This window comes from Bos mutus, chromosome 18 (genome assembly GCF_027580195.1).
Source record: "Bos mutus isolate GX-2022 chromosome 18, NWIPB_WYAK_1.1, whole genome shotgun sequence".
Lineage (NCBI taxonomy): Eukaryota > Metazoa > Chordata > Mammalia > Artiodactyla > Bovidae > Bos > Bos mutus.
This window is the reverse complement of record NC_091634.1, coordinates 6422290-6443767: the sequence shown is the minus strand read 5'-3', so window position 1 is coordinate 6443767 and position 21478 is coordinate 6422290. Positions and strand designations below refer to the sequence as shown.

General features: G+C 52.1%; 1 protein-coding gene across 4 annotated transcripts in view; it reads left to right on the top strand.

Annotated features, from left to right (window-relative positions):
* The window catches only part of MYH14 (myosin heavy chain 14), a 78999-nt gene that overhangs the window by 43673 nt on the left and 13848 nt on the right, over positions 1-21478 (top strand). For all 4 annotated transcript variants that reach the window (XM_070387243.1, XM_070387241.1, XM_070387242.1 and 1 more), the window contains 15 exons: positions 941-1062; positions 3164-3233; positions 3376-3536; positions 4731-4839; positions 5904-6035; positions 6872-7078; positions 8483-8620; positions 10723-10846; positions 11473-11644; positions 13472-13684; positions 14253-14397; positions 15736-15942; positions 17778-17882; positions 17978-18130; positions 19287-19535. In XM_070387243.1, the coding sequence (XP_070243344.1) occupies positions 941-1062; positions 3164-3233; positions 3376-3536; positions 4731-4839; positions 5904-6035; positions 6872-7078; positions 8483-8620; positions 10723-10846; positions 11473-11644; positions 13472-13684; positions 14253-14397; positions 15736-15942; positions 17778-17882; positions 17978-18130; positions 19287-19535 (2307 nt within the window). The remainder of the gene's footprint in view (positions 1-940; positions 1063-3163; positions 3234-3375; positions 3537-4730; positions 4840-5903; positions 6036-6871; positions 7079-8482; positions 8621-10722; positions 10847-11472; positions 11645-13471; positions 13685-14252; positions 14398-15735; positions 15943-17777; positions 17883-17977; positions 18131-19286; positions 19536-21478) is intronic.

Below are 21478 nucleotides of genomic sequence, written 5' to 3'. Positions count from 1 at the left end.
AGAGTCTCAGCCACTGGAGCAACAAGAAAGTCCTTGAAAGTTAACTGCCCAAAATAATAATGTATGTGCTTTGTTCACCTTCCTAGACTATGCTATGCAAATTCAGCCTTCCTGCGCGCCTTCCCCTCTACTCTGTTCTTTGCCACGCAACGCTGTTAATCATTTACTTTTGACGTTTATCAATGATGTCTTGCGGAGAAGGAAATGGCAACCCACTCCAGTATTCTTGCCTAGAGAATCTCATGGACATAGGAGCCTGGTGGGCTGCTGTCCATAGGGTCGCACAGAGTTGGACATGACTGAAGCGACTTAGCATGCATGCATGCATTGGAGAAGGAAATGGCAACCCACTCCAGTATTCTTGCCTGGAGAATCTCAGGGACAGAGGAGCCTGGCGGGCTGCCGTCTATGGGGTCACACAGAGTCAGACACGACTGAAGCGACTTAGCAGCAGCAGCAGCAGCAGTGACGTCTTGACCTCACTGTCAGTCTCTTGCAGTGGACAGTGAGCTTCCCCGGGGGCAGGCATTTCTGCCTGGCGTATAGTAGGTGCTCAGTAAATTATAGGCTGGTGGTTCAGTTGCTAAGTCATGTCCGACTCTTGTGACCCCATGGACTGTATGTAGCCTGCCAGGCTGAGTCCATGGGGTTCTCTAGGCAAGAATACTGGAATGGGTTGCCATTTCCTTCTCCAGGGGATCTTCCCGACCCAAGGAGCAAAGCCGCGTCTGTTACATCTACCTGTACTGGCAGGCGGGTTCTTTACCACTAGGGCCACCTGGGAAGCCCAAACTTATAGGTTGAACCAGATGAAATTGCCTACCGTTTTCCACCTGCCCAAACTGCCATCCACCTGCGTTCCCCTGCCGGCTGTCGGCCGGTGCGTGGCGCCCCCGTGTGGTGGCCGCTGACCTCGCGTGTCTGTCACTGCTCTCCGCAGGCGGGGAAGCTGGACCCCCGGCTGGTGCTGGACCAGCTGCGCTGTAACGGCGTTCTGGAGGGCATCCGCATCTGTCGCCAGGGCTTTCCCAACCGCATCCTCTTCCAGGAGTTCCGGCAGCGGTGAGCGGCATGGGTGGGGTGGGGCCAGGTTTGGAAGCCGCCGCATCTACATTCAAAGCTCCCCTCTCCCGCGCCGCTGCTTCTGGGCTGGGCGGGGGTGTGGCCTCGGCGCGAGGGGAGGGGCGGGGCCTCTGGGCGAGTTCCTTTGGTTGCTGAGTCTCAGCTTACTCTGTGTTGTGGGAGAGCAACGTCGCCTTCAACGTCCCCTTCATTGGGCTCCCCAAGAGAAAGGGCATAGAGCATTACGTTGCAATCGGTTATCGCAACAAGCGTTTCTTATAAAAATGCAGTCGAGCAAGAGAACAGAAAATATCAACATATAAGATCCCTAGTGATTGAGAAAGTCTGATACACACATTTCTCAATCACCAATAAAAACTATGGCACTTTAATATTTGATATTAATATGTATATGATATTTATGTGCATGTATATATACGGTAAATATTAAAACAAAAGTTATGCTTCACACAAGCTGTATGTAGCAGAATCATTCACTGAGAATGAGAGCCCCATATACAATTTAAAATTTTCCTATTAGCCATATTTTTAAAAGTAAAAAGAAACAGGGGTAATTAATGATAACAAGAGAGTTTATGTAACCCAATACAGCCAAGATATTAGATCATTTTAACATGTAATCTGGAGAAGGAAATGGCAACCCACTCCTGTATTCTTGCCTGGTAAATTCCATGGACAGAGGAGCCTGGCAGGCTACAGCCCGTGGGGTCACAGGAGTTGGACACGACTGAGCACCCACGCAACATGTAGTCAATATAAAAATTTAGTAGTGAGACATTGTGCATTATTTTGTTTCTTACTGAATCTTTGAAGTTCAGTGTATGTCTTCCATCCATAGCACATCTCAGCTTGGACACAAAATTTCCAGTGGTCAAAGAGAAATATACTCCTATTAAGACAATGAAATTGTGTTGAAAAGAAAAATATTTTGCACTGCTTCAGTTTTCAAATTGAAGTTTCATTTAATTAAAATGAAATGCAATTACAAATCCTGGTCTCCAGTTGCCCCAGCCATCTTTCCAGGGCTCTTTGTAGTTGCGTGTGGCCAATAGCGTTACATTGGACAGCTCAGGTCTTCAATTGCCTACTCAAAGTGTGGTCCCTGGATCAGCAGCATCAGTATCACCCAGCAGCTTATTAGATATGCATATTTTTGGGCCCCTCCCCAGACTTACTGGATTAGGATCTGCATCTTAACAAGATCCTTGGTGACTGAGAAACTCTGATACACGCAGATACACACACACACATTTCCCAATCACCAGTTTAAAAATATGGCATATTAATATATGACATTAATATATCATGCATATGATATATATGTGTGTGTGTATGTTATATATATCATATCCATATTTTTAATGAAATGTCATGATCCAGGGAGCGGGCATAGAAGGAGAAAGGCGCTGAGGATGGACACGTATGTGTTTAATGAAATGTACTTTTCAAATTCGGATTTGCACAGAGAAATGTAAAAGAAACATCTGTAAGGCACTTAACTCAGGACCTGACACGTAATAAGTTCAAAAACATCAGCCCCCATTTGTTATTCTCACACTTCCCAGACGCACCTTTTTTTACATCTCAATGACCTATGCACGCATGCGTGCTAAGTCACTTCAGTTGCATCCAACTCTTTGCAACCCCAGTGGACTGTAGCCCACAGGCTCCTCTGTCCATGGGATTCTGCAGGCAGGCATAATGGAGTGGGTTGCCATGCCCTCCTCCAGGGGATCTTCCCAAACCAGGGATCACAACCGTATCTCTTAGTCTCCTGCATTGGCAGAGGAGTTCTTTACCACGAGCGCCACCTGGGAAGCCCCAATTACTTATGGTGTTGGTGTAATTAAACACTTGTAATCAGCAAGTGCTGTGTCCCAGGAGGAGAGCTTTTATTGATGACATTGCTCCTGGTGGTGATAACGATGCTCTCAGCCTGGTGAGCGACCCTCGGTGATATTTGAATATTTCTTTCTGTTACTGTTCCTATTGTTATTTGTCCCTCTGAGCCCAGTGCCTGGCCATGGTGACAGTTTGCTGTTACTCTTCACCCTACCCTACCCCTCTCCCCCCATTGCAGGTATGAGATCCTGACGCCCAATGCCATCCCCAAGGGCTTTATGGATGGGAAGCAGGCCTGTGAGAAGATGGTGAGTGAGAGGTGGAGTGCAAGTGTGTGTGTGTGTGTGTGTGTGTGTATGTATGTATGGTCTCAAGGGGTGGAGAAGGTTGAGCTGGAAACCTCCCCACTCCTCGCCCCTCCTCCTCACAACCCCTCCCTGAACCCCACAGATCCAGGCCCTAGAATTGGACCCCAACCTCTACCGCGTGGGACAAAGCAAGATCTTCTTCCGGGCAGGCGTTCTGGCCCAGCTAGAGGAAGAGCGGGACCTGAAGGTCACAGATATCATTGTGTCCTTCCAGGCAGCTGCCCGGGGATACCTGGCTCGCAAGTAGGGCTCCACACTATCTCTTGGGGTCATATTGGCCAAGACTGGTTCAGGGAGGGTTGATCAGATGTCCCCAGAGGCGATGCAGGAAGAGGTTGACCAGCTGGGTCCAGATGGCAGGGCCTCTGAGATGGTAGAAGGGCTGAGATACAAAAGGATGGAGCTACTAGATGCCCAGGCTTCTTGGTTCTACAGTCCCTGAGGCTCCTGAGTGATGCTAGGACCACAGAGAAGAGTTCAGTTCAGCCATAGGGCGACCAACCATCACAGTTTGCCTGGGACTGGAAGTTTCCTGGGATGCGTGATCTTCGTGCTAAAACAGAGGAAGCCCCAGGCAAACCGGGTTGAGGTGGTCACCCTAGTGGCCAGTACCTCGAGGGACTCCAATCTGGAGGAGGAGACATACACCAGCACAAAGGGTCACAGTCCAGGGTGAGATGTGCTTCAGTGGGGGTCGTACAGCTGCAGCGAGAGGCCCTGCAGACCAAGTAGATGAAAGACCACGGGAAAGGTGTTCCAGGCAGGAGTGACAGCCTGCCAAGGCCTGGTGATGTGAGAGCCTGGCACATTTCAGGAAGGCAGCGAGTTTTCAGGAAAGTCCCCTTCTCCCTGGGAACTGGCCCAGAGGAAGGATCAGAGAATAAAGGACTCCCCAAACACCAGGCTGAGAGGCAGGGACTGTGACCAGGGGCAGTGGGAGTGGCAGAGGGCCGAGTCAGCTGTGGGCTAGAAAGACCTCTCTGGAAGCATGTCAGGGATGGGTTGGAGGCTGGGAAGGAAGCTGGGGTGTCTGGTGGGGTAAAAATGAGATCTGAACTGAAGCTGAGGCAGGGGCAGAGTCAAGGGCAGAAAGACTGATGAACTGCCCACACAAGATTTACCGACAATAGAACAATGCTCGCACACGGCTGGTGCGGCTAAGTTGCTTGTCATGTCTGACGCTTGTGACCCCATGGAATGTAACCCACCAGGCTCCTCTGTCCATGGGATTCTCCAGGCAAGAATACTGGAGTGGGTTGGAATCTTCCCAGCCCAGAGATGAAACTCAAGCCTCTTTCATCTCCTGTGTTAGCAGATGGGTTTTTTACCACTAGTGCCACCTGGGAAGCCCAGTAGGCATTTAATAATGGTTGCTAAGGGGACAGGGCCTGGAGGGGCCGTGTGTCCCTTCTCCCACCTGCCTGTCTCCCCACCCAGGGCCTTCCAGAAGCGGCAGCAGCAGCAGAGCGCCCTGAGGGTGATGCAGCGGAACTGTGCGGCTTACCTCAAGCTGAGACACTGGCAGTGGTGGCGGCTCTTCATCAAGGTGAGGGCACCTGGAGGGGTGACCCCAGTGGCAAGGAGACAGGTCCTTGTGGCCAGGTCTGCTTGGGCAAGTGACTTCCTGGGTTTGGGCCTCAGTTTTCTACATCTGTAAAATGGGACCAATCAGCCCAACACTTGTTCCTTGGGATTCTTCAGTTAACAAGTGACAGAAAATCCGACTCAAACCAGCATGGATAGTAGATTCGGGATAGCTTTAGGTGCAGCTGGGTCTAGGGTTGAGTTGGGTGTCCCTAAGATCCCCTAGAATTCAGGGATTCACTGGAAGGACTCACAGAACTTAGAAAAGCTGTTCCACTCGTGGTTACAGTTTATTACAGTGAAAGGATGGACATTAAAGTCAAGAAAGGTAAAAGGCGCACGGGGCATAGTCCAGACTTCCATTTGGGTTCTTCAGGTGTGGGTGGGGCTGGCCTGTTTCTCCAGCCAGAATCACTCAGTGTAAAGTGCGTCTTTCACCATGGACTTGGATGAAGAACTTTGAGGCACACTGTGAGTGGCCAGTGGCTGCTGTAGGCAAAGCGATCCTGTAGCAAAATGGGACACTTTTAGTGCTGCTTGTCATGTACCCTGGACTGTTCTAGACTCTTGGTAAATATGACGTCATTCATGCATTCCGAAAACCCTGTGAAATACGGGCTGCTAGTATTCCCAATTTTGTTTGTTTTTTGGCCCCAGCGAGGGACATGTAGGATCTTAGTTCCCGGACCAGGGATCCAACCTACGCCCCCTTCATTGAAAGCACAGTCTTTTTCTTCTTCTTTTTTTAAATCTGTGGCCAAACCAGCAGGCATGTGGAATCTTAGTTCCCTGACCAGGGCATCGAACCTGTGCCCTCTGCATTGGAAGGCTGAGTCTTAACCACTGGACCGCTCGGGAAGCCCCTCTCATCCCACTTTTCTAGATGAGGTGACACAGCCAGTAGTGGAGGAGCTGGCATGGGAACCCAGGAATGGGACTCTCCTCAGAGCGTGAGCTGTTAGCTTCCGAGCCCAGTGGCCTCCCACGGTGGGAGCCAGCCATCCACACCCCCTCCTGTCCCCACAGGTGAAGCCGCTGCTGCAGGTAACGCGGCAGGATGAGGTGCTGCAGGCGCGGGCTCAGGAACTACAGAAAGTGCAGGAGCTGCAGCAGCAGAGTGCCCGCGAGGTGGGCGAGCTCCAGGGTCGGGTGGCGCAGGTAAGGGGCGGGGCCATCGCGCGGGGGCGGGGCCAGTGGGTGGGACCGGTGGTGGTGGGCGGGGCTTCCGACGGAGCCCGCTGCAGGAATAGATTGCCGGCCGAGTTTCACTCGGGCGGAATGGGGGCGGAAACTGTGGTGTGGTGAGCAGTGAGATGCAGGGAGCAGGGTCCTGGGGATGTGGCCAAGGTATCTGGTGGGAGTGGGGCTGGTGCTGCTGAGACAAGATGCTCGGTAGCTGGTCCAGCACGGGGCAGGGCAGGAGCCCAGTTTCGTGGCGGGGCCACCCTCCGCAGGCGGTGGACCTTCCACTGTTGCCAGCATTTCTGGTATCTTAAAATAACGCCGAGACAAAGCCCTTCTCGTTCATTTTTTCTGTTTGCTTTTTCGGAGTTATTTCCTTTGGTTGAATTTCTAGGCGTGGGAGTAGTAAATGCAATGTGAGCTGACAGAAAGTCCTCCAGAGGCCATTTCTCTGGAGGATGGACTGGAGATGGAGAAGCTGGAGGCTGGGAGGCCGAGAAGAGTCCACTGGGAGAGGATGAAACCTGAGCCTGTTAGGGTTATGGGGGCAGAGTGGGGCGGCAGGGGATGGAGGGGGACTGACGGACTACAGGGAAGTGAGGGAGAGGGCGGAACCCAGCTGGCTGACTCGGTGACTGGGGCTCATCCTGAGATGACGGGCAGGTTGGGGGACTGTCTTCCATCCCTCCCTCCTGCCCCGCAGACCCCCAGGCCAGACTAGATCAGGGGGCAGGAGACCCTGATGCTCTGCGGAGGGCCATCCTGGGAGCACTGCCTAGCAGCCGCTGACCTCCCCTCCACTCCCTCCCCAGCTGGAAGAGGAGCGTGCCCGCCTGGCAGAGCAGCTGCGCGCAGAGGCAGAGCTGTGTGCTGAGGCTGAGGAGACCCGGGGCCGGCTGGCAGCCCGGAAGCAGGAGCTTGAGCTGGTGGTGTCCGAGCTGGAGGCCCGCGTGGGCGAGGAGGAGGAGTGCAGTCGCCAGCTGCAAACCGAGAAGAAGAGGCTGCAGCAACACATACAGGTCTGCCCACCCACCCCCTGCCTGCGCCCCGAGGCCACCTCCCCCCACCCCTTCTGTTGACCCCGCCCACCTCTGCTTCAGCAAGCCCTGCCTCTTAAAAACAAGTCTCAGTTCAAAGTGGCTTAAGCAAAGAGACTACTTTTGTTTGTTCTTTTCAAATAATGGGAGACTCTAGGCTCTGTAAGCTTCAGGCATGGCTGGATCCAGGTGCTCAAGCAGTCGCCTCAGTACTCTGCCTCTCTCCATCTTCTGGCTCCATTTGCCTCTGTGCTGCTGCACTCTGAGGCTGGCTGCCCTCCCTTGGTTCCCCTTCAAAATCCACAGATGTGTTCTACACTTGAGGCACATCTCAATTCAGATGCTAAATTCTCACTGGCAGGACTTCATTGGCATTTGTGCTCCATAACTTCTTCAGTGGAAACACGTAGATTCATATCCCCAACTTGGTCCAAACATACTTCAAAGTTTCCCAATAATTAATTGAGTGACTGGTTTTCAGTTTAAGAGAAGTTGAGATAAATTGAAAATTCAGCTCCTCAGTCAGACTGGTCACATTTTGAGAACTCAGTAGCATTTTAATCATTGCCTCTTGACCCCATTGGAGAGGGAGAGCCCTGCCCTGCGGTTATGGAGATGGCCTAACACACCACACCTGATCCTGGACAGATGTGCTAGAAAGTAAGTTACTGGTCACAAATACTCACAGACTGAGGAAGGCAGACACCGTGACACAGAGAGTCACAGTGGGGTTGCACTCAGGAATGCAGTGAACCAGCTGCTGCTATGGGAGGCAGGCTTAGTAGTAACAAGAGAACGAGGTGACCCCACTTTCCTGCAGGAAGATGTGATTGGTTTGTTTATTTATTTATTTTTTGGCTGCACCACATGGCATGCATGATCTTAGTTCTCTGGCCAGGGACCCCACCCCCATGCCTCTGAACTCATGCCTTCAGCATTGGAAGTGAGGAGTCCTAACCATTGGACCACCAGGGAAGTCCCAATTACTTTGTTTAAATAATTCCAAGGACTACCAGGTAATTGAAGTGCACTAGACAAGGATAAGCAGATACCCTGTCTTGTCCCCAGGATATAATATCTGTATCCTGTAGAGATATTGTGTATAGATATCTATACAGACAGTGTAGACAGTGTATAGATATTGTATGCTGGGCACCAGGTTCAATGTCTCCAACAGTGCCTGGCCCCCCTGCCAGGCACTCAGTCAATGTTTATTGAGCCAATGAATGAAAGTAATAGTTGGGTCCTTCCCAGCCCTGCCCAGAGTGTGGACCTGTTTGAGCCACAAGCCCCGGGGGTCTGTGAGCCATCCCCACCACCCCTGTCCGTCCCATCACACCCCAGTCCCCACCCCTGGGTCCTCACCCCACCTCCTCCACACTCCAGGAGCTGGAGACTCACCTCGAGGCTGAGGAAGGGGCCCGGCAGAAGCTGCAGCTGGAGAAGGTGACGACGGAGGCAAAGCTGAAAAAACTGGGGGAAGATCTGTTACTCTTGGAAGATCAGAACGCCAAGCTGAGCAAGGTCGGTGGCCGGTGAGCCCCCAAGCGTGGAGGGTGTGGGCCCACTGGTGGGCTGGGTCCCTCTCTGCATCGCCCACCCCCAGCATGCCCACCTCTAGGAGTCTTTGGATTCTCCATCTTGGCTGTGTCTCCCTTGAACTTTTCCCATCTCCTAGCCTCTCTGTCACAGCTTCACTCCAGCCAGTGTTTACTGAGCAGCTATTATGAGTCATTCTTTATCTCTGTGTCATCAGACACCCCAAAGCCTCATTGCTAAAAGCAACCCCCATTTCATTACATCCCATTGCTCTGTGGGTCCACTGGGCTATGGTCCCCTTAAAGAGTTGCCATGACATGATGGCAGGGGCTGGAAGGTGGTATCTGGGTGCTCCTTCATGCGGCCTCTCTGCTTACAGGAGAGCCTGGGTTTCTCATCTGGCAGCTCAGGACTCCCAGAAAATGAAGCAGAAGCAACCAGGCCTCTTAAAGGCTTAAGCCTGGAACTGACATCACTTTCTCTGAATTCTATGCATCAGGCGTTGGCAAAGGTTTTCTCTAAAAGGCCGAATAGTAAACATTCAGGGCTCAGCAGGCTGCTCTGTTTCTGTGCCAACCACTCAAATCTGCTGTTGTAATGTGAAAGCAGCCACAGATGGCCTGTGATCAAATGGGCGTGGCTATGTCTCAATAAAACTTTATTTGTAAATGCAAGCAGCGGGCCAGGTTTGGCCTGCAGGCTGTGATTTGCCGACCACTGAGATTAAAGCCGGAGAAGGCAATGGCACCCCACTCCAGTACTCTTGCCTGGAAATCCCATGGATGGAGGAGCCTGGTAGGCTGCAGTCCATGCGGTCACGAAGAGTCGGACACAACTGAGTGACTTCACTTTCACTTTTTACTTTCGTGCATTGGAGAAGGAAATGGCAACCCACTCCAGTGTTCTTGCCTGGAGAATCCCAGGGACAGGGGAGCCTGGTGGGCTGCCATCTATGGGGTCGCACAGAGTCAGACACAACTGAAGCGACTTAGCAGCAGCAGCAGCAGCAGAGCTTAAAGCAGACTCAGTCTAGATTCAAGGGGTGGAGAATTGGACTCTGTCCATGGCTGGGCATGTGGTGAAGAGTCTGCCACCATCTTTAACCTGCTCAGGGTTAAACCCCTGGGCTAGGCACAGGGGATATGGCATTTAACTAACTAGAAAAACATTTCTGTCCTCACAAAGGCATGGGCAAGGGGGAAGCTAGCTGAGTCACCCCAGGAAATCAACATAATCATACACTGTGAACGAATTATAAACTGTCAGAAAAGAATAGAAAACTGTGGAAGGGGATGGCCTGACCTGCACTAGGTGTGGTCAGGACAGGCTTCCCGGAGGCAGTGTTGCCTGAGTTGAGAGCTCAACGATGCACAGGAGTCTTCTGGAACATTCCTTGGATGCAGTGGCTCTTCTCTCCTACTCTGTTCTATGTCTTCCTTTTTAAGGTAGTGCCAACCCACTGCCTAGACTTCCAAAACCACTCACAGTATGAAAAACGCTGCTCAAAAAATACATAAATAATGAAAATAAGTAAAAAATAATAAAAAGACAGAAAAGAAAAAAGTGCTGGTCCAGGCCAGTGCTTCTCAAACTCCCATGTGCCCAAGACTCACAGGGAGAACTTGTCAGAGTGCAGATTCTGACTCGGCAGGTCTGGAGGGGGGGGGACCCTGAGATTCCATTCCTAACAAGCTCCTATTTGGTGCTGATGACGCTGGTCCGTGAATCAGACCTGGAGTAGTGATGAGGCTCCAGTGCTCACCCGTGCATGCAGCTGAAGTGCAAGGATGTTCACTGCAGTGTTGTTTATAATAGCAGGTGATGCAAATCAACGTGAGCATCCATCCGAGGGCCGTCGGGTTAATGAATGGGGGGTATCCTTCCAATAGTGGGAGTCTATGCAGTTAAGTCTGATGGGAGTGTGATGGGTTCATAGACACTAGGGACACTAGGGAATGGGAAAGGAGGGAAGGGGTGGGAGCAGGAAGGGTCAGGGGAGGAAGGAGGTGAGCAGAAACACAGATGGGAATGACAGCCAAGATGAGCACGAGCCCCTGACTCCCACCCCCACCTCCCACTGTGCTCAGGAGCGGAAGCTGCTGGAGGAGCGGCTGTCCGAGTTCTCATCCCAGGCAGCCGAGGAGGAGGAGAAAGTCAAGAGCCTCAATAAGCTCCGACTCAAATATGAGGCCACCATTGCAGACATGGAGGGTGAGCTCCCGCCCCCCAGGGGGGCCTATGCACACTCCAGCAGGGGCGAGGGTGGGGTCGGGGGACAGCCCTCATGTGCTGTGGGGCCTCAGTGGTCACATCTGCTAAATGGGGGCAGGAAAGAAGGCTGGGGACAGGTTGTGTGTCCTCCTTCCCAATCCAGTTCTCTTCCTATCTCCTTGGTATCTTGGGTGACTCTAGCTGATGGCTCCACTAACTGTTTCAGACACATTTTTTTTTCTCGCTCTGTCCCTTGCTGAGGACTCAGAAGCAGAAACAGAAGAGAGGGAGCACAGGAGGAGGCTGCGGGGCGGGGGGAGGGGGGGGGAGGGGGGGGGGCAGGGAGAAGAAGACAGGGCAGAGCGAGCCGGCCGGCCGGCAGGGGCCGGCGGGGGCGTGGGGGCGGTGGGGGAGAGGACGGCCTCTGGGGTCTGCTGCGGATCGGGACCAGTGGGCTATCCCAGGGGTGGGGAAGCTGGGAAAGATGGGGAGGGGTGGAAAAAGAGGCTGAGCTCAGCCTGACGCCCTGAAAGTGCGTGCGATGACTGGGGCGAGGGGGCTGGGGGTCTCCCTGGGGGTGTGGGTCTGGCTCCCTCATGCGTGGACCACACTCCTCCTGCCTGCAGACCGCCTCCGGAAGGAGGAGAAGAGCCGCCAGGAACTGGAGAAGCTGAAGCGGCGGCTGGACGTGGAGGGCTCGGAGCTGCAGGAGCAGATGGCGGAACAGCAGCAGCGGGCAGAAGAGCTGCGCGCCCAGCTGGGCCGCAAGGAGGAGGAGCTGCAGGCCGCCTTGGCCAGGTGCGGGTGGGCCGGCGGGGCGCGCGGCACGAGGGCGCCGCCTAGCGGCGATGGAGACGCCCGGCTGAGACCCGCTAACCCACAGAGATTCAGTGTACCCTTCTGTAAGATGGACATAGCCAGAGTTCCAAGCCCTCCTGGTTAAGGGAAAACTGAAAGCGGGCCCTGCGTGTCTAGTAACTTAACAGTTTCTTGCACTGAGGCCAGAAAATGCTTTTTTCTTCCTCTCCCCCCTCCCCCTTCCTCTCCCCAGCCTCTCAAAGCTGAACAACTCAGAATCTGCTGTGATTGGATAAGTGATCTGGCCGTCTTAGGAATCATAATCATCATAATGCCAGCCATTCACAATTATTGAGCGCTTACTGTATGCCAGATATGGCGCTCACTGTTTTAGATGCTTTTCACCCTTGCGACCTTAGGCGCCCTTGTGTATGGATGCAGCTGGAATTCAGAGCAGCTACAATGTTGGGGAAATGTGGATTGCAGAATCGATGGGACACGGGTTGGTGGAGGGGAGTTAAGAACTGTGCACCCTCCAGCCTGACTTCTGAGTTCAAATCCCAATTCCTCCCCTTTCTGGCCTCATGACCTTACCCGAATAACATCACCTCTCAAGTCTTAGTTTCTCCATCTGGAAAATGGGGGTGATTATAGAAGCTCTCCCAGGGTTAGTGTAATAGTCGCTTAGTCGTGTTGGACTCTTTGTGACCCTATGGACTGTAGCCCACCAGCCTCCTCTGTCCAATGGATTTCCCAGGTAAGAATACTGGAGTGGGTTGACATTTCCTTCTCCAGGGGAATCTTCCCAACCCAAGGATTGAAACTGAGTCTCCTGTGTTGCAGGCAAATTCTTTACCATCTGAGCCACCAGGGAAGCCCAGGGTTAGTGTGGGGGTTAAATAAGAAGGCGCTGAGGACATGCTTCGCACAACCTAGGGCCTCAATTGATGCTGTGGTGTGTCTGTTCCTACTTTCCATTATCACTGTTATTTTTTTCCCTTTTGCGTTGAGGTGAAATTCACATAGCAAAATTAACCATTTTAAAGCATACCACTGAGGGGTGTTTGGTACATTCACAATGCTGTGCAATCACTACCATCACCTCAATAAAAATCCTATTAAAAAATCCCTCCCCATCTCTCCCTCCCCTTAGCCCTCGGCAACCACCAGTGTGCTTCCTGTCCGCCTAGATTTGCTGATTCTTGCTACTTCTCCTAAGTGGAGTTGTGTAACACATAGCCTTTGGCACTTATGTATTACTGTTTCCATCACCACCCTCCTGGCAGTCCTGTGACGTGCGCGGTCATGCTCTCTCACAAACTGGGAGCCTGCAGTTCAGAGAGGCTGTCACTTGCCAGGGCAGGTGGCCAAGCAGAGGACACAAACTGTGATCGGCATATTTCCCTGAGCTGTTTAATCTGCAGTCCACACTGCCCCTTCATCCGGCTCCTCTTTGCAACAGCTTGATCCTAGAAGGGTTATGAGGAGGAGTTCAGGGGTCAGCCACCCACTGACCAAGTGACCAGGGCAAGTACTTTCCCACCCTGCGCCCCAGTTTCCTGCGTGGGCATGAACATCACATGGGATGATAAGGCAGAGGGCTCTCAAGTGGAGGGAACTTAGTAAGCATCCTCGTGATACCAGTGATGTCATCCCCATTTTACAGCTAGGGAAGTTGAGGCTCTGAGTCCTAGAGGCACGTGTCCAAGGACAGAGCTGGGATTCGAATCTGGAACTGGCCATGTCTAGTCCCTCCACGCCCCCAGAAATCATCCCCACCCCCTGCCTGTCCTTGTACTAACCCCCTTGATCCTTGTCTACCCCCAGGGCAGAGGAAGAGGGTGGAGTCCGGGCCCAGCTACTCAAATCCCTGAGGGAGGCGCAGGCTGGGCTGGCCGAAGCCCAGGAGGACCTGGAGGCTGAGCGCGCGGCCAGGGCCAAGGCGGAGAAGCAGCGCCGGGACCTGGGCGAGGAGCTGGAGGCACTGCGGGGCGAGCTGGAGGACACGTTGGACTCCACCAATGCACAGCAGGAGCTCCGGTGAGGCTGGGCGGCCGGCAGCTGGCACCGGTTGGGGACCTGTGGAACCAGGTTGGGAGGAGAGGAAAAGGACATGGGTCCAAACTCTCCATCTGCACAGATGTTGAGTCATTCACCAGCTGTTTGCTGGGCACTGGCTCTGGACCAAGCTGGGGACATAAATGGATCAGACTCAGGCATTGTCCTCTGGAACTCCCAGTCTGGGAGTAAGCAGATTCAGGCAAAGACAGACCTGGTCCAGAGCTAAGTGAGCTTTAATGGAGTAGGACAGGCCATCGTGGATGATCAGAGAAGACCCCTGTATCACGCTATGGGAGGGAGTCCAAAAAGACTTCTTGAGAAGGGGGCATTTTGAATAGGGTTTTGACAGATGCATAGGAGCTCACTCTTAAAGCCACACTCCTCCTGCAGCATCACCACCCATACTCCTCGGGGAATATAGAATGAAGTCCCCATCCTTGAAGGGAAAGAATAAGAAGAGGCACAACCGGCTGTCGGGGGCTGCCCTAAAGTCCCAGTCTTCCTCTATTCTGAAATTCTATTCCCTGTCCCCCTTCCCCAATAAAAGGTCCAAGAGAGAACAGGAGGTGACGGAGTTGAAGAAGGCTCTGGAGGAGGAAACGCGCATTCATGAGGTGGCAGTGCAGGAGCTGCGGCAGCGCCATGGCCAGGCCCTGGGAGAGCTGGCGGAGCAGCTGGAGCAAGCCCGGAGGGTGGGTTGGGACGGGGCTGGGGTTTCTGGGGAGCCATGGGGAGGCAAAGTGGGATGCTGGGTGGAGAAGGTATGTCTGGCTGGTCCTAGGCCAGCCCCTTCTCTTCTCAGGTATTCATGTCTCTGATCCATCTTTTTTAAAAAAATAATTTACTTATTATTGGCTGTGCTGGGTCTCGCTGCTGCTCGGGCTTTTCTGTAGTTGTGGTGAACGGGGGCTGCTCTCTAGTTGCAGTGCTCGGGCTTCTCATTGCAGTGGTTTCTCTTGCCGCAGAGCAAGGCTCTAGAGCTTTTGGGGTTCAGTGGTTGTGGCTCCCAGGCCCTAGAGCACAGGCTCGATAGTTGTGGCCCCGGGGCTGAGTTGCTCTGCAGGCATGTGGGATCTTTCTGGACCGGGGATCGAACCCATGTCTCCTGCATTGGCAGGTGGATTCTTTACCACTGAGCCACCAGGGAAGCCCACCGATCCATCTTTCATTCAGCGAACGTTCGTTGAATATGTGCTATGTTCCTGGTGTGATATTGAGGGCCCCAAATATGAACCAGACAATCAGTACACACTTCTATTGTGGAGATGATGTTTTAGCAGGAGAGGCAGAGTGTAAACGATCTAAACAGATTCACAGTATATATCAGGGTTATAAGGGCTATGGGAAAATGATGAACAAAAAGTGGGGTCAGAATGCCAATAGTGGGGCGAGGGGGGCATTTTGTGATTTGAAATAGAGAAGACCATGGAGAGATTCTACGAAAAGGTGACCTCTGAGTGAAAAGCTGAAGGAAAGGGCTTCCCAAGAGGCTCAGTGGTAAAGAATCTGCCTGCCAATGCAGGTGACATGGTTTTGATCCCTGGGCGGGGAAGATCTCACATGCCTTGGGATAACTAAGCCCTTGCATCACAACTGTTAAGCCTGTGCTCTAGAGCCCAGGAGCCAAAACTACTGAAGCTTGCATGCCCTAGAGCCCATGCTCCGCAACAAGAGAAACCACGGCCATGTGAAGCCCATACATGGCAACTAGAGAGCAGCCCCTGCTCACCACAGCCGGAGAAAGCCCCCTCGAAGAAACAAAGACCCAGCATGGCCAAAAATAAATAAATAAGATCATAATAAAAAAAAAATTAAGGAAGCGAAGGGTGACCCCATCTTGGCATCCTGGGAAACATGTTCTGGGCAGAGGGAACAGTCAGTGCAAAGGCCCTGGGGCAGGAGTGTGCCTGGGTCTTTAAGGAATGGTGAGGGGTTCCAGAGGAAATAGTGCAAGGGACATGGGGCATGCATGTGCCTGGCCTGGTAGAGAAAGGGAGTCATAAATCTCTGCCGTCTCTCTCCCACCTCAGAGCAAAGGCACATGGGAGAAGACCCGCTTGACTCTGGAGGCTGAAGTGTCTGAGCTGCGGACAGAGCTCAGCAACCTGCAGACCGCGCGGCAGGAGGGTGAGCAGCGGAGGCGTCGCCTGGAGTCACAGCTGCAGGAGGTGCAGGGCCGCGTGGGCGACGGGGAGCGGGCCCGAGCAGAGGCTGCAGAGAAGCTGCAGCGAGCCCAGGTGAGTGGGGCGGCCAGCTCAGCGGTGGTGTCTGCTGTGTGACTTTGGGTGAGATGCCTGCCCTCTCTGGGCTTCGGTTTGGTCCACATCAACCCTGCCGTCCCTGCCAACTTCTTCAGCATTATCACATATTAACAGCTAGTATCGGGTGAGTGGTTGCTTTATACCAAACATCCTGTGTATTTTTACTAAAGCCTCCTGACCTTCCTCTGAAGGAAGTGCTAATATTGTTCCCATTTTACACACAGAGAAACTGAGGCCCGGGGACGTGAAGCTGGTTGTCTAAGGTCCCTCAGAGCCAAAGCGTGAATCCAGGCATGACTAACCTTGCGGCTCTTAACCCTGCCGCAGTGCCCACGTTTCACCCTCTTATCTTCTGGCCATAAATAATCCATGGTCTGATTAGAAAAACCCAGGGTGAACATTTAAACCTGTAGGTAGAAAATGTCATACTGTAATTGTTAGGAGAGATGTGGGCTTTTTATTTTAATTGTATTATGTTTTTAAACTAAATGACCAATACCTGTTTATTGCTGAGAACACGAGGCCAGGAGCTGCATCCAGGATCATTGTGGTGGTGATTTGGGTGCCAGGAGAACAGCTTTATTGAAATATAACTCACATACTGTATAACTCACCCATTTAAAATCAAACCAGTCCATCCTAAAGGAAATCAACCCTGAATATTCATTGGAAGGACTGATGCTGAAGCTGAAGCTTCAACACTTTGGCCACCTGATATGAAGAGCCGACTCTTAGAAAAGACCCTGAGGCTGGGAAAGATTGAGGGCAGGAGGAGAAGTGGGTGACAGAGTATGATACTGTTAGATAGCATCACTGATTTAATGGCCATGAGTTTGAACAAACTCCAGGAGATAGTGAAGGATAAGGAAGCTTGGTGTGCTACAGTCCGTGGGGTTGCAAAGAGTTGGACACCACTGAGCAACTGAACAACGAGTTTTAGTATATTCATAGAGTTGTACATTTATCACCATAATCTAATTTTAGGACATTTTCATCACCCTAGAAAGAAATCCCGTACGAGAGTTAGGGTTAAGGTCCTCCAATCTCACCCCCTGCCCTAGCAATTACTAATCTACTTTCTGTCTCTTTAGATTTCCTATTCTGGACACTTCATAGAAATGGAATCATACAATATGTGTCTTGTGTCTGACTTCACTCACTTAGCATAGTGTTGTCAAGGCTCATCCATGTTGTAGCATCCATCTGTACTTCATTATTTTTATGGCTGAATAATATTCCATTGTCTAGAGAGACCACATTTTGTTTATCCAGTCATCCGTGGATGGACGTTTGGGTTGTTTCCACCTTCTGGCAGTTGTGAATGCTGCTTCTGTGAACACCCCTGTACAGGTTTTTGCATGGACTTGTTTTCATTTCTCCTGGGTACAGACCCAGGAGCGGAATTGCTGGCCCTGTGGAAACTCTGGTTTAACATCCTTGGTGGCTCAGATGGTAAAGAGTCTGCCTGCAATGCAGGAGACCAGGGTTCGATCCCTGGGTCGGGAAGATCCCCTGGAGAAGGGAATGGCAAACCATTCCAGTGTTCTTGCCTGGAGAATCCCATGGACAGAGGAGCCTGGTGGGCTACGGTGCATGGGGTCACAAAGGGTGAGACAGGACTGAACGACTAACACTTTCACTTTCACATGGAAACTCTGCATTTAACCATTTTAAGGAGCTGCTAGACTGATTATCGCGGCAGCTGCACCCTTCTACATCCCCACCAGCAGTGGGTAGTGGGGATCTGAGGCAGGTACACAGGGGGGTCAGCTGGCAGGAAGCTGCCATTATAAGATGCCCCTTCCCCACAGTCTGAACTCGAGAATGTGTCTGGAGCCCTGAGCGAGGCCGAGTCCAAAGCCATCAGGCTGAGCAAGGAGCTGACCAGCATGGAGGCCCAGCTCCACGATGCCCAGGTGACCCCAGCTCCCATCTCACCACCCGCTCCCCAACCCAGACCACCCCCAACTCTCCTGCCCACACTGAACATCGTCCTCTCATCCACCTGCAGGAGCTGCTGCAGGAGGAGACCAGAGCGAAGCTGGCCCTGGGGTCCCGGGCACGAGCCCTGGAGGCGGAGGCAGCCGGGCTGCGGGAGCAGCTGGACGAGGAAGCGGCCGCCAGGGAGCGAGCGGGCCGCGAGCTGCAGGCCGCCCAGGCCCAGGTGAACAGCCCTGCAGGGAGATCCCCCACCCGGCTCCTGCTGGGTTCCGTGGCTCACGGGGTGACCCCACAGGCCAGCACGTCACAAGCCAGGCCAATGCAAGCCAGACTCCCCTCCTGTCTGTCCCCACAGCCCCAGCCCTGCACAAACTTCATCCTCTGTCACCTGTATCCTCTCAGCCTCCCTTCAAACCTCCCTGCCTCTAGTCTATCCCCTTCTGGCTCATCCTTCACATGGTCTTTGTAAAGCCGGAGCTGATGCTGCCTTTTCCTTGCTCACACACCTCCCAGGGCTCCCCAACTACCCACCCTGGACAAAATCCATGCCTCTCACCAGGTTGTCAGAGATCCTGCATTCTCTGGGCCTTCTTTCATCGTTAGCTATATTCATCTCTCATCTCTCTTTCCTCACTTCATGTAGGAAAACGCTTTTCATTTATTAGGACTTAGCATCCGCCTCTCCTGTTCTAAGAAATTACTCACCACCCTTCTCTGAGCTCCCTTAACCCTTCTTTCTCCTTTGTCCCCACTCCAGTCACCCTGACTGGCTAGAACTGTCATTGCCCATGAGTCCCCCGACCAGACTGAAAGCTCCTTGAAGGTGGGAACCCATCAGAGTTAGATCTGGGTCCCCAGCCTAAGCCAACATAGTGCCTGATGTATGGGATGCCTTGAGAAATGCCTGTTGAATGAATGATGAATGTATGCCTGTGAATATCGTTCTTTAACTGGAAAACTCCTATGCATACTTCAAGATCCATCACAAATGCTCCGTCCTCCAGGAAGTCTTGAATGTTCTCAATAGATTTTTGAGCCCGTCTGGTGGACTCCTGTGGCTTCCCTATTTCTACCTTAGCCTCTATCACCCTGGTTGTGACACTCAGTCTCCCCCATCAGACTAGGGGTTCCCCAGGGCAGAACCCAGGTCTGATTCATCTTCTGGGTCCTGTGGGAACCATTTTAACGTCCTGGAGGAGCTGGGGCTCTGAGAACTCACAACCTTATCCCTACTCTTCAGGCAGAAGTGCCCAACAGAGTGAATCATTTCCCTCTTGGGCCTCAGTCTCCTCATCTGGGAAATGGGGCCCCACTAACTCACACCCGGGTTGCCGACATGGGTGCCACCCTCCCTCTCTTTCCTCCACCCCCAACCCCAGCTGTCAGAGTGGCGGCGGCGCCAGGAAGAGGAGGCAGGGGCCCTGGAGGCAGGGGAGGAGGCTAGGCGCCGGGCGGCCCGAGAGGCTGAGGCCCTGAACCAGCGCCTGGCAGAAAAGGCGGAAGTGGTGGAGCGGCTGGAGCGGGGCCGCCGGCGGCTGCAGCAGGAGCTGGACGATGCCACAGTGGACCTGGAGCAGCAGCGACAGCTTGTGAGCGCACTGGAGAAGAAGCAGCGCAAGTTCGACCAGGTGAGGCACCTTGGGTTAGCCACCTGGGGAACTGGGATGCTCACCCACGCTGCCCGTCACGGTCACCGTGAGCGATCAGTAACAGGTGATGTCACAGCTCAGCTGTGAACCTGCGAGGACCTTCGGGCAAGATGCCTGTTCCCTCTGAGCCCCTGTAGGATAGAACGCCCATCGATCCTGGCTTATGTCTCCTGGCCCCAAATAATTACTGCTGGTACCCAGTGTTACTCCCAAAGGCGTCCTGCAGATACACCAGAGGGTGTACTTAGGAAGGCGAAATGAAATAACACGTCTTGCTTCTCCTGCTGACTCACTGTGGACCTCAGGCAAACTGCTTGTCCCATTTCAGCCTCAGTTTGCCCGTCTAGAAAATGGGGATAAGGGGATACCCTGGCAGTCCAGTGATGAGGACTCCGTGCTCTCAGTACTGTTGCTGTCATTCGGTCACTAAGTCGCGTCCGACTCTTTGCGACCCTGTGAACTGCATCGCTCCAGTTTGATTCCTGGTTGGGGAACTAAGATCCCACAGGCTATGCGGTACAGCCAAAAAAAAAGAAGAAAAAAGAAAAAATTGAAAGTGGGGATAATACTAAGCATCTGACAATGTAAGAATGGAATAAAATTCTCAGAACCCCAGAGCGTTAAGATCAGGCAACCCTGAGTTGGGGCCCTTTCTGGCTGTGTGGCTTGGGCAAATTGCACAGTCTCTCTGCCTCATTTTCTTCATCTGGAAAATGGGAGAGTCCTTATTTTTGCCTTCATTTTTGAAAGAAATTTTCACTGGCTGTTGAATTCCAGGTTTTATTCTTTCCACACTGGGAAGAGATCATTCCATGTTCTGGGGCCTCCACTGTTTCAGATTTAAAGTTAACAATCATCTAAATCATGGTTTCCCTGTAGGTAATGTGATGTGGTTTTCTAGCTGGTTCAGACTTTTTCCTCTTTATCTTTGCTTTTTATCAGTTTGACTATGATATCCAGCTGTGGGGTTTTGTGTTTATTCTACTTCAGTTTGCCAAGCTTCCAACAGCTTTGGGTTAGTGTTCTTAATCAGATGTGGAAATCTTCAGCCATTATTTTTTCAAATATTTTTCTGCCCCATTCTCTATTTCTCCCCTCCTCTTCTCAAACTCCAAATACATGTATGTTCGATTGCTTAATACTATTCCATAGATCATTGAAAAAATTCTAAAAGAATTAATTTGTGTTTTATATATATATAGACATGGTTAAGCAGGAGATGGCAAGAGTGAACAATGACATTATAGGAATCAGTGAGCTAAAATGGAGAGGAATGGGTGAATTTAATTCAGATGATCATTATATCTACTATTGTGGGCAAGAATCCCTCAGAAGAAATGGAGTAGCCCTCATAGTCAACAAAAGAGTCTGAAATGCAGTACTTGGATGTGACCTTAAAAACGACCCAATGATCTCAGCTCATTTCCAAGGCAAACCATTCAACATCATAGTAATCCAAGTCTGTGCCCTAACCACTGGATGCCAAAGAAGCTGAAATTGACCAGTTCTATGAAGACCTATCGGAGAAGGCAGTGGCACCCCACTCCAGTACTCTTGCCTGGAAAAGCCCATGGACGGAGGAGCCTGGTAGGCTGCAGTCCATGGGGTCGTGAAGAGTCAGACACGACTGAGCGACTTCACTTTGACTTTTCACTTTCATGCATTGGAGAAGGAAATGGCAAGCCACTCCAGTGTTCTTGCCTGGAGAATCCCAGGAACGGGGAGCCTGGTGGGCTGCCGTCTCTGGGGTCGCACAGAGTCGGACATGACTGAAGCGACTTAGCAGCAGCAGCAGCAGCATGAAGACCTATAAGGCCACCTAGAACTAACAACAACAACAACAAAAAGATTTCCTTTTCATCATAGGGGATTGGGATGCAAAAGTAGGAAGTTAAGAGATACCTGGAGTAACAGGCAAGTTT